The following is a 13,545-nucleotide window of genomic DNA, read 5'->3' as shown; positions in this document are numbered from 1 at the left end:
AAGAAGATAAGACTGACTAGCAAGAAAACTGAAATTAATTACACTTCTATCATTTTTCCAGGACTAGTGAAGCCGCAAAAGAAAACTAGTTAAAAGTCAATTTAAAATGGCTGAGCTTTACATTCAGAATTTATTTAGCATGAAGTAAAGATGCAATGGCGTTGTGCATCTGAATGTTTCTTAGGAAACAAATGTAAAGGGCAAACAATACAGCAAATCCATCTTTGAGCTATATGGGTTCTCATGGCACTTCCAAAGCTTCATTTAAGAGATTTGATAAAATACACTGAGACATTTGTTTTTAAAGAATTTTCATTCCTAACTAAGAGTTTGATTTTGATAATTTATATTCAAAAATATTTTTGTTCAGACTTGAAATCTGAAAAGGTTCTCCTCAGAAGTGGATACAAAAGGTTTGGGTTCTGCAAGCTCAAAAAGTGGAAAAAGGTTTGTTTGTTACATTTTTTTAAAGATTATACTGCACAATAAGCAGTTCCTTCCTTCACTTAAAAGAGTAATTGCAGCAAATAATTAAAAAATCTATACATAGAACAATGTTTCTGTGGATTTCCAAGTTACTAATTTTTATTTTATTATACATTTTTATTTTTGCATAATCCCCACATCTGTTAGAGTGGGGATTTTTGTCTACAAAATGAACTTTTCTGTATAAAATGAACCTACCCTCTTGCTAGAAGTTTCCAGAAGTTAGCACACAGATAATAGGGCAACAAGGACCACACATGCTACGAGACAGTTACGTTGGTAAGCAGAAGTACAACTAGTACCTTGAGAAAAAATGAACATGGCTGGCTAATCATTTGTTTAGCAGAGAAACACGGTTCCTGTGAGCCATAACGTGTAACTTTTCAATTCATATCAAAGGGAGTTCAGCCTGTTTGGTTGGTTGGTTGAAACATAAATGTTAAGACAATGTATTATATAATCTATATAATCTTTATAATTAATATATAAACTTTTATAATTATATAATCTATATAATCTATCTTTTGTGATTTTAAAACCACCTCCCTCCAAATATTCTGCCCTGGCAGTTAAGACACTCAGTCTAATTTCTTTTATAACACACGCACACAAACACACAGAGAACTAGGTTAACAAAGCATTTTCTGCAGAAGATTCTCAACTCCAGGTTTTACTTCAACTTTTGTACTGCAGCTGAAGGGCCTATGTATAGTCTTGAAGTATCGTAAGGAATTGCTCTACAGTGTGGATACCCTTTTGGTTTACAGTGGTTGACACAGACGTAGACACTTCACCTCTGATAGATAGCCTTGTTCCTGTTTGCCACAGCAGGAACCGACTCAGCACTGTTACCCACTCCAGTGCACAGTGACACTGGCCATGGTGAGGGTGTGAGCTGACTGCTCTGACTCTGCACTGCTGTTGATCAGGGCTGTTGGTGGTCAACAGGGCTGGGGTGTAATCAACAGTAGTAGAGGCAAAAATGCTAGCTCAAAGTGCAGTAAGCACTGTTGAAATTCTGCAAATACTACAGATAATGTGCAATCAGCATGTAATACTGAAAATACAAATTTAAAAGCTCAGTGAACTCCACACAGATCTCAGCATCTTCAGTAACATTTCCTCTCTTCTCTCTGAATTAGACTACACTCATTATGTTATTCCACAGTGCTGTTATATCATATTTCTCTTCCAGAAAACATTTGTCTTTGCTCTTACTCTGTGGAGACAAGCAACTAAATACTTCAAATGACATAGAGTTATTTTGTTAACTACATCAAAATAACAAAATGTTTCTAATTTGGATGCAGGAGAGTAGAACATACAGAGCTCTCAAAAACTTAATTATTACCTCTTTTAGATCAATCTAACCCATCAGCAGAGTCATCATTTTTCCCCAGCACTCCTTCCCTCCCCCAGACAAATCAATTCCCTTCAACCTACTTTCTTTTTTCCTTGTGTAACTGCTTTATATCCCCTGCCCCACCTTATTTTTTTTTTTTAACCAGTTAATAAAATAAACAAACAAACAGCAAAACTTACTCCTTAATTCTCTGGTAACTGGGAGACTTTCAGCTGCTTCTCTTTCAGTGCATAGCAATGCTTTCACAGTTTCTGTCTGAGTTCTTGGATGCATGTTGCTCAGGTCAAAGCTCCCAACAGGCAGAGCAACAGAGTCAGTGCAGGGACTCAGGCAGTGCTGGGTGTGGTTGCTCGGCTCCCTTGTGATAAAATTCTTTCCTGGGAATGCAAAAAGATGAAGACAACATTGTTCTATTTATTTATAACAGTATTATCTGGTGCTGGTGGTTTAATGCTTTAACGTACAGAATAGTTACGATTTTTATCTTTCTTGAAGGCAAATCCTGAAATTCCCACTCAGCTTGACATTCTTTAATACGTAAGGAGGTTTTGGTTTTCTGCTGCTTTACATCTGAGCTGTAGCTGCTAGATGATGACTGGGGCATTCTCTTTTTTCCTTGGCAAAATTACTTTAGATGCCATACAAATTTAGCTTGAAAAGTAGCCTACTAAATATGCATGAGTTTCATTGCATGTCTCAAGGAAAGCAGAAACATGTGGTATCATGTACGATCACAACAAAACTACTCTTATTTGCTTTCATGCAATCCTCCTGAGCTCAGTCACTCATTTCATGCTCAATACCTGAAGTAACACTAGCATCAACATTCTGAAACAGTTTCCATGGATCAGCCATTAAGAAATCACCCCAATTTCCTTGAAAACACCCTTTATTACTCATAGTTTTTGCATCATTCATAAACTAAAGGTAGGGAGTCATTCTAATATTTGCAGGTGTCCAATGGCTATTAAAGGCAGTCAGGGATTACCAGGGCCCAAGAACTGCACCAGTCACACTGTTTTCCAAAGACCACCTTCCCAAAATAGCAACCTGGAAAATGTATGTATGTATTACACTTGCTGTTAAAACTGGCTATGCTTTTATTTTAAGCCACTGAAATGTAAAATCTCTGAAATGAACATCTGCTCTGCAACTGACATCTGCTCTTCAGCTGACATCTGCTTCTGAATCCTTGCTTACTCCTGGCCATTTTTTCGTAAACATTATGTCTTTACAGCATTTATCAGAAAGGACACAGGAATAAATTCTAAACCACATAATCATAGTTTATTCTGCTTCTCCAAATACAGACAGTCTAGAATTATTGTATATCTTCTCAATGTTTATTTCTCACTCAGACTTGAATACAGTAATTCCTGCTAGTGTGATCCTACAAGATACTAAAGGCTCAGACTTAAAGAGGCATAGGTGTCTAAAGTACAGTTTAGTTGGGATTTAGATAATTCACTCCCAAACTGCAATTTGTAAAACTTCTGTTAAACACTGTTTAAAAATAAATAAATAAATAAAAATAAATTTTTTTTTTGCTTAATGGGATCTTCAAGTAGTTTCCATTAACCTTCCTCAAGGGCCTAAACTTCTGCTACTATACAATCCTGGAAGAACCTCCATCTCAAAAAGCTGAAAAACTAGGACTTTTCTTATGCTATCAGCAGCCACAGAACAGGAACTCCTTCACCTGTCTTGCATAAGAGCCTTAATTTATTAAAGGTTCTTAGGACATGCTTCCTACATTGGTCTGTATGCAAAATTCAGTAGTAGCTGTTTCTTGCTGTTAAAAGATGACTAGATACAGCCACTGCCACATCATTTTCTTCCCACTATCCCATCCTCTTCATACAATAGCTCAGTGACCAGAACATTGAGCTAAAATATGGAAAGCTGGAAGAAGTGCAAGGGTATTACTTAAAATAATGGCATTCTGCTCTGAAAATAGTCAAATCATCAGGCCCAGTATTCTCTTCTAGCAGTGTTCTGGAATGCATTGAAGTGAATACAATTCATTATTTCAGAAAAAAAAAGAAAAGAGTTATTCCTCAAATAAGCAGGATACACTTCTATTATAAAATACACATGTAGTGTTTGATTATGTATTTAAAAAATAATATTACATATTAGGACTGTTATGTTATATATTAGAGAATAGAAGTGTGCTTGTTAGTAGCTTGCATCCATATTAACAAACCTTCCTACGCTCTCGAGCAGGCTGACTGCAGGCAAAGTGCCCCTTGGGAGTTGCCCTTGGAATAAGCTCTCTCTCAAACCACCTGCAACCATTCTCACAGTACAACAACAGAGGTTAATCATCTTCTGGAAATTTTTAAGACCCTGTTTAATTTCCTAGTATGTATCTGGCCATGTAGTATCTGAAATGGAACTGAAAGCAAGAACACTTCAGCTTTCCCTCCTCAATTTCCCACCTAGGACTAACGGTTGAACATTAATATGATCTTACATTACACTTGAGAACACAAAACCTCAAAAAAACAACACAAAAAGAGTATTTACTCTTTTCTAGATTACCCTAGAACACCCTGGGCTGTCTATGAAAAGCATGAAAATAAATAAATAAATAAATAAATAAATAGATTATTAATAATAATAATAATAATAAACACATTTACTGATCCCCAGTCTGATTTATGTTTTTCAAGTTATTCTTTGAAGAAACTGATTTCCCTGTTTTAGAAGTTATAATATTTATCATAAATCTTCCATGAGAGGAGAAATTTATAAGAAGTAGTGAAATATTCAAAAGCCTATAAAAAGATAGAGACTAAATCCATTTTTTAAGTCTCTTACACCCAGTAAAAATTTAACTTACTGAAGCAGGACAATATAATCTCATTATCTTAGTGTTCTTATCCTGAAGCAATTATCAGTAGAACATGATAGTTTGAATATCAGATTAGATATTTTACAAGAATATATCTTAATTTACTTTTAGTATCTTAAGAACAGACCAAGCCTGGTATCCCAGTTCACGTGAGGTGCACTGACTCATCAAATTAACAGACCCAATTACAAGAGCCTAAAAGCTTTTCAGATTCCAAGTGCAATGACTGTCAAAGACACCTGGGTTTCCCTGGAAGCACATCAGTTATCAAAATCAGGCTAAAGTTCTTAGGTCTACTGTGCAGTTCTGAAAAAAACTATTCAATGTCATTTTCTCATATTAATGCACTCCGTTTCTTATGACTGATTATTTCTAGAGAATAATATGTCTCCCTAGTTATTAATGTTGCTTTAACATACCAGAAGATTTCCACTGACACAGATTATTCAGTATGACTTTAATATGTACATACAATTAAGATATTCGTCTATCTGGGTTTCCAACAGAGTAAACAAAGTATTAAATTCACTTATTAAAATCTTCACTTTTTCTCTATATTAAATATTTTAGACAAAATTTTACATAAATATTTTTATATAGCAGCCATGTCATAATTATTCTCTCAACACAACCACATTGTGAAAGAAAAGAAACATGTACTTCTTTAAAGGTAACTAGTAATTACTGTCACTATGTTTCAAGCCCAAGATCTACAATACACATGTAGAAAAGAATAAATCAGAAAGCAGTGGATGAAATTGGAATTTAAGCTCTTTAGAAATCACTTTCTGCTGCTTTCAGTCATGGTGAATATTAGATTTTGTGGTACATACCCAAGGGCTCTCTTTGTTGTGATGGTAATTCCAGGTCATTAGAAACAGGCACTTCTTCAACAAGAAGTTTTGACAGCTGTGTCCCATGATACATAACCTGTACAAACAGATCTAAATCACTAACTGGTCATTCTAATTACTTTGTGTTTTGTTTTGTTTTGTTTTGCCTTCCTGATAGGTGACAAATTTTCACTTTTCTTATAGTATTGAGTTTATGCATATAATAGTCTAATCTGTGTCTATCAATATCAAGCAGTAATTCTGCTTATTTGAATTCTGACTGACAAAACATACTTTATCTGCTAAGCCCTGTAAACCATGCCACTGTTTTTGCAACATTTGTCCCTGACACTCTGACATTTCAGTAAGATTGCTCCTTTTTGTTCTCTTAACTACCTTTCAGCTTTTCCTGTCAGTCTCTTAATCATTTTTAAAACTAATCTTTAAAAGCACTGAGAGCTTACAGAGTGGGCATTCCACAGTCTCTGAACTAGTTCATCACTGTATATCTGCTCTTTTTCTGGGGTTATGTACCTCTCTGTTTGGGGTTATGTACCTCTCTGTTTGCTGCTCATTCGTTCACAGTAAGAAGACTTTACAATTTAGGCTTGTACTGTCTTCTGTTTTAAGAACTAAGAACTAGAGGTCCTAAATGGTGAAAATATTTTCTAACTGCATTTTACCTTCTGAGTTAGAGATTTGTGGAATTTGTTATTCCTATTTATTAGTATTATTTCAGAGAGTAAAATCAGGCCTACCTTGTTCCACACATATTTCCATGTCACAGAAATATCACTTCCTAATAGGTCTTTAACCCACTGAACTGGATTCTGAAGTATTTTGTTTTCACTTGTTTTGATCTTGCCATTCTCTAGGAGTGTGGCTTTATGACTAAATTCCTAAGAAATAAAAATTAAGGAGGAATTTTTAATTCATAAATCAACAAATCTAAATTAAAATCCTAAAAATATGGGAAAATAATGAAGGATGATATAACTGCAATGTTGCAGCTAGCTTGTTTTTTCTCAAAAAAAAAAAAAAAATCATTGCCACTATGTAGCATAAACTGTGATACATAAGATAAGAGGATCTATTCCAACAGAAGAAGATGTTTTGGCCCCATAGTTAACACTGTCAGAGGACAACTCACCCTAGGTTTGAGATCAAGTTCATTTTAATAACAAGTGCTTGTCAGAACAGTATTTCCACTTTATTTCCTCTTAGACATAACAGAGCTGTGAATAAATTAATTTGCAAAAGAGAACTTAGGAACTCAAACCCCAGAAAAATGTAACTCGAAGTCAGTCTCTTAGCTGTGTGGAATAAATCCATGTCACAGTACAATTCCAACATTTCAACATTTCAAAGATTCAACATATTTGCACAAAACTTTATCTACATCAAGAGACATTAAAAGGAGAAACCTGACAGCCTTACCTTATGCAAAATTAAGTATAAAAGAATTTATTGTTACTGTCTCTTTGGGAGACTAACACAGACCAGTTCTGAAAACTTAAATGCACCTCTGGAAACAAGGCTTACAGTTGTTTACAGATCAGTAAGTTATGGTTTTGTTATACTGGTCTTGTTATACTGGCTAACGCAGCAAAAATAGTTGTTGATTGGTAGATTGTTGATTGTGGACTGTTAGAACTTGCTAACTTTGCCTAGCATGCACGAGGTTAAACAGTCACAAAAGGAGAATGATCCATCAGATTCAACTACCTTCTACCACGACAAATGGCTTGGCTCTCTGTCTGTAAGAACCTAAATGAAGATGTTTAACCCAAACATTCTGATGAACACTAAATCCAGTTTACAGGCTCATAGCTCACAACTGTAACTATAAAGAAGGGAACTTTACTGATCATCACTTCTTTGCAGTGCAACGGATACTGGCTTCTTAACTCCAATCTCTACAATACTCACTGTCTTCTAAGACATAAATGAGTGCCATTTTCATTCTACTAAAAACCACTGACTTCTGTAAACCCCCAACATCAACATTTTAAAATAGGGTTATAATTCCTCACACCTACATGTATCAGGCTGATATCATAGGTAATGGTCTTCAGATACAACAGTAAGCATACCAAATTCTTCATCCTTGAAATTAGTCATCTTGGGGTTTGGAGGAATATTACATTTCCTTCAACAATATGAAGAATGTGTACAGGACTCAGTGTAGAGAGCTGTAACTTGCTAACACTGTCTTATGTTACTAATCACAGTAACACACCAAACAGCTGCTCTCAGCAGAAAAGCATTCCTGAGCAGATTGTAGGTGCATAAATGAGGGTCTTTTCTACATTAACTATACCTGATTAGCTGAAAAGAACCTTTCATATTTTAGTCAATATGTTGCCCTGGAAATCAACTAACTCACAGCTGGGAATTCAGTCAATAATTCCATCGTTTACTCAATACAAAGCCAGTTCCCTGGCAGCTGTCTTGCAAATCTGCTTTGTATTTGGAAGCACGGGGGCATGTTTTTATATTAAAAAGAGGTTGATTTTACTTTTACTTTTTGAAAATGTGGTTCGCATCAGACTCCAAAACCAGCTGGCGTGTAAGCAAGTAATTTTGCATGCTTTCATGTCTGCCATGGCACAGTGAAATCCTTAGTGTTACATTAATTTATTTGAGGGACCTGACAGTTGCTTCAAAAATCACATAGTCATAAGGACTTTAATGTACCCGCTCCTTTCAGTCTGAAAGCTGGGTATTACACAATGTAGACCAACTAGCAATTCCACCCTGTTTTTTAGCAATAGGAAATACTAAGAAACCAATAATGCAAAGTTAAGCACAAACTTTACATATTCAGTGTTTTGGGCGTTAAAGTCATGGGATAACAGAATACATTATATGTAGCATTTTCCCTCAAAACACATAAAAAATTATCCATAACTAATACATAATTTTTTTCACTACCAAAAGCTGAAGATACAGACTGCTGTTTCCCCATTTTAGTGTTTTTTAATTATTTGCTAATATTAGCATTATTCTATCTCAACAATTACCTGCAGTTTGAATTCTAAAACATTTTCTCCTGGCTTAATCCTTCCCAACTGAAGAAGATCTATCAACTGAAGCTTCTTCTTGTTTTTTCTTTCATACTTCACTTGTTTTTGTTCACATTCCTGATAACTATAGCCCTGGGAAGATTTCTTACTAAGGCTTGCTGGATAATCTGTGTTTGCTGTAAGATCTGTAAGCACTAAGTTGTCATTAAATGGGTTCTCACTGCACTGAAAGATCATTTTCTGCAGAGTATTTGGAAAGTTCTCTGTGGATGTTGACACAATTACTTGCTGGTGCTGCTGCTGGAAAACTTCTTTCTTATTTACATATCTGTGTAAATCCTCATCTGTAAGAACCTGCTGACAGTCACTGCCTGGCTGACAAACATTGTTATTGACAACAGTGCTTCGGGCTTCTGAAATATTTAATGTGTTGGTCACTGAAGTGGGATGTAAAGACTTGTTTCCTTGCTCTGCAACTGCTACACAATCAATGTTATTTTGCTGTGAATTCTTTGTTTCAGTAGTGGAACCAGCAGTTTCTGAAGACACAGTCACCACTTCTACAGCATTTGACATAGTATTGAAGGGGTATTTTCTTATCGTCTTTTTAGATGTAGAAGTATGATCGGAAACCTCTTTGCTTCTAATTGCTTCTTTATTTGCTTCTCTCTCAGCCAAGCAGTTGTTTGGATGTTGGCTGCATTCCTGAGCTGAAAATCTATTTTCTAAAGAGAGATGTGCTTCTACTCTGTTTCCATTAGGCATGCTGGCACCAGGCCCTGTATCAGATATAACTACATCAGGATGCATGATTTCATCAGCAGCTAAACCTGGTCCTTTACCATTTCCATAGGAAAAAACTGTGTTTGAGAATTGGTGCTCTAACTGTGCTTCTCTGAATACTTGCTTTGTTTTTCTGTAATTTTGTATTTTCTGGACTAACTCCTCCTGGTTTTGGGCAACAGTCAACAGACTCTTTTGCCTGGAAGCAAGGTTAACTACTTGTTCCCTCAGTGCTCCCTTCTTAAAAGATTCCACTGAAGCCCTACAGAAAATTAGAAAAGTCATATTTAAAGACCCCGTAGTTACTATGAACAGAGAACAAAAACAGTATAACATATGTAACTCACTAAAAACAAAGTAGATTTCCAAGGACTTTACCAACATTTAAAATTTGAACAACGTATAATCATGTATAAAGTTTATGGTTCGGATCCAAGGTTTCATACAACAAACTGCATAATTCTGTCTAGATGTAGCATGAAAGCACCAAAACTACAGAAAAAAACCTTATACCACCCTTCACTCCTAGAATCTAACCTGGGTCTCTATTACCATTGGCCAGCCTTTTATCATTGCAAGTAGCAATGGTTCATTGAATTCAAAGCCTTTGCAGCTCAGGTTTGGAGCCTTTTACAATGAGCTTAGAATGAATTTCTAAAGGAAGCATGGAAGTACTACAAGACATTTTTATGGTCTTCCACTGTAAAACATTTAGTGAACACCAAAACTGTAATAATATCACATGACCATTCAGACAAAAGCATTTTAGGAAGCTGTACGCCAGTTTGGAAATCTCTTTCCCTTCATCAAGTCTTGCTTCCTGGTTGAACTGGTCCTGGTTGAGCTGGTCTCCCTGTAAGACTCTTTCCAGGGATTCACCTCCTGATAGAAGGGAATTCCTTGTTTTCCCACTTCCTTTGGCACAAGAACCACCAGCATGGCCTAATACTCTTTTCTCCTCATCTCCCCTCATGAGACAATTGATTGCACCATTGCTCTGTCTCCTTGCTGGAAAGACAGAGGAATACCACGAAGTATGGGCAAAGGAACAGCAGTGCAATTTGCTTTTAACTCCACCCACAGCAGAGATGCCATGCAAGTAACACTATCCCAATCCGAGAAAAGAGAGGCTGTAGAGGGGATCAGGACAGAGGTACAGCAAGACTAGTTCGTACAGAACAAGGACAGATAAATAACAATGTGACTGTATTGGTGTTCCATTCTGACTGTGGTACTGCTTGCTGTCATGTGCTTAGAATCCATGATTTGATCAGTGTATCAGCATATCATTGATCACTGATATTAGTAAGTCTTGACAACTACAGAATACCACAGAAGCCTGTGAGACTCCACACATTTTTCTAGCACTGTTTCTCTGGGAAGTTTTGTTGCTTTATTGCCAAATAGGCACAGAAAGAAGCTGCAACTGAAGAGAAAGTACAAAGCAAAGATAGTGCAACTAGAATGACAAAGGCAAAGCAATTTACAGCCACTGACAAATACAGTGCTTTTTTCCCCTCATTTTTCTTAGGTGAGAGAAACATTTTAATATCTTCAAAGGAACATACTGAAATAGAGAAGTATACATGTAAGTAGTATCTCTCCCTGGGCCAACTAAGTGAATAACAGAAAGATAAAAAAACATGATGATGCTTCCACATATTCTGTATATTCATATCTTGAGTGGCAAAAGCTTATGTTAATTAGTTTAAAATAAACTTTATACCATATAAATAATAAAAAGGAAATATAATGTAATTTGGCTCATTACTGTTGATGGACAGCTGTTGCATTAGCTGCAGGGTATCTGCAATACCCAGAAATTTTTATCGTTTTTCTCTAGAACAGTTTAATTCTCATTATTAGAAGACAGATAAAACTGTGAAAATATTAAATTAATTACATTGCCCTTGTTTTTTAATTCAGTCACTAGCTTGTTCACAAGGATAGTTTGGAACCCTAACTTCTCTTCACATAAAACTGTCTTTCTTTCTCATATTTTACATATTCTGTGTAATTTACCTCTTACTGGAAGTAACTGAAGCCAATATCGATAAAGACTCAGCAAAATCTGAATGAGGAGCACGTATTTTTGCTTTCACACTACTGTATACTTCTAATTACATCTATCAGTACTGCTTTAAAGAATTCCTGTAAATATAAACCTTGTATTCCACGTACCTGTATTTTTTAGCAAGGGCATCCCTTTCTGTCTTCTGTTTTGCAAACATTTCATTCAAAGTATTTTGTATCTGACACAGCCTTTGGACATACACATCTGTCCAATATTTTGATATAATCAAAATTATGATGGCAATAAGAATTAGAAAATAATAATAGTAATAACATTTTTGATGTAGCAAATGCACAGCTAAAGTACAAACATATTTTTACAGCATAACCTAATACAGTCATTCACATTAAAAGCTATTTACAAGTAGAGAATTTCCAAAGAAAATGCTCCCAGGAAGAACTAAACACAAGTTCAATTTAAACTGAAGTAGTCTGAGTATCAGAAAATTTTGAGGTGCAAGTGCCTAGCCTAGAAAGTCATTATGAGAACAGGACAGATTAAAGAACTGCCCTGTGGCTGGTAAGAACTGAAACTTTTTTGAAGTTTATTTGTGTTGCAAGGAGTTGCATAACAATAACGGTATGTGAGGCTCCATGCAGAAGTTACACAAGTGTAAGAAGGTAGATAAAACATTCGTATTTTAGTATTATAAAACAGTTTGATGAGTTTAGACTGATCTTAGTTTAATATATGCTAAAAACATATGTATCACAGTCCTACATACTATCTAATACATAGTACAAGACAAAATATGATTAGAAATTGTCACATTTGTTAGCCATATTTTTCTGAAATAAGAGGAATGATTAAAATTTCTTCTCTATATCTCTTATTTTCTTAGACAGATATCAAAAAGAGAGCTCAGAAGTCATGATCAGGAGATACCACTGGAATAATACAGTGAACATATAATCTCATTTCTAAGATTATAAAAGAGGAGATATGAAATCTCCATTACCACAGAAACTGGATAATTATATTATTAAAATTGCATTTATGTTTCCAATAACTTACTTCACAGTATCTACCAGTACTCATTTTTTTCACTAGAAAAAATATTAAAATACTACTGTTATTAATCATAGAATCACAGAATGGCTTGTTGGAAGGGACCTTAAACACCATCTAGTTCCAAACCCCTGCTGTGGGCAGGGACAAATCCCACCAGACCAGGCTGCCCAAAGCCCCATCCAGCCTGGCCTTAGACACCTCCAGGCATGGTGCATCCACAGCTTCTCTGGGCAACCAGCTCCAGTACCTCACAACCCTCAAATGTAAGCTTAAGATAACTTAGTAGAGAATTTGAATCTATTTTTTAGAGTAAATTGTACTCCATGTAAACACCTTGATGGTTTTATTCTATGCTGTAAATTTGTCAATATAATCCTATATTCTTGTTCAGTCTTGAGCTTCTCCACAGGCAGTAACCATGATTTTATTTAAGAGGTGCTACATTATTAACATCTTAGTCAGCAGTCTATACCAATCATCATGTTCATTTCATTCATATCCCTAAAGAGTAATAGTCTGATACTTTTCTTTTCCTCATTTATGAAATTGCATAGATCTTTGTTTCAGCCTTATCATGCACAAAGCTTTAACATGCATACAGATTTCTGCCTATCATAAGTCTCTTTGTCGAACATTTTTCAAGCAAATATGATTTTAATTAACAGCTCATAATCCGTACATTTGACTTGGAGACTACAAATCTGCACAATTCCATATTTAATATTTGCTTTTGAAGGTATATTTTAAATATAATTTGAAAGCTCCAAGCTATTTTCAGGGAAATAAATAAATAAACAAAACTTTCTTTTCTGTGAGGAAGCAAAACTTTTTAATGTGCATGATCTGCTGCAAAGCACACAGTCCCATCTAGCTGGCAGAGGCAGCTGGAGAGACTCTTTTGTCAAAAGTCTTCCTGCAGCAAGCTTTGCCACTTAAACAGTTGTGGCACAGACACAATATGCTTAAACAGCTATGCAGCACCAGCATCATGATGTTTTAGGAAGTCAGGGTCACTTAGTTGTCTCTTGAGACTAATCTGAACTGAGATTTGATAGACTAAGACAAATTACACCTCCAGGCACCAGCATTTCTGAAACTGCCCATCATCAATA

The 13,545-nt window shown here is 35.6% G+C and overlaps 1 protein-coding gene across 1 annotated transcript in view; it reads right to left on the bottom strand.

The window, feature by feature from the left end:
- Positions 1 to 13,545, bottom strand: part of ANKRD31 (ankyrin repeat domain 31) — a 67,731-nt gene that overhangs the window by 9,514 nt on the left and 44,672 nt on the right. The window contains exons 22-26 of the mRNA XM_082782818.1: positions 11,530 to 11,626; positions 8,563 to 9,610; positions 6,298 to 6,438; positions 5,540 to 5,636; positions 2,029 to 2,100 (exon numbers count right to left, since the gene is read on the bottom strand). Coding sequence (XP_082638944.1) covers positions 2,029 to 2,100; positions 5,540 to 5,636; positions 6,298 to 6,438; positions 8,563 to 9,610; positions 11,530 to 11,626 — 1,455 coding nt within the window. The remainder of the gene's footprint in view (positions 1 to 2,028; positions 2,101 to 5,539; positions 5,637 to 6,297; positions 6,439 to 8,562; positions 9,611 to 11,529; positions 11,627 to 13,545) is intronic.

This window comes from Aythya marila (genome assembly GCF_965140915.1).
Source record: "Aythya marila genome assembly, chromosome: Z".
Taxonomy (NCBI): Eukaryota; Metazoa; Chordata; class Aves; order Anseriformes; family Anatidae; genus Aythya; species Aythya marila.
The sequence above is the reverse complement of the archived record's forward strand: the minus strand, read 5'-3'. Positions and strand labels throughout refer to the sequence as shown.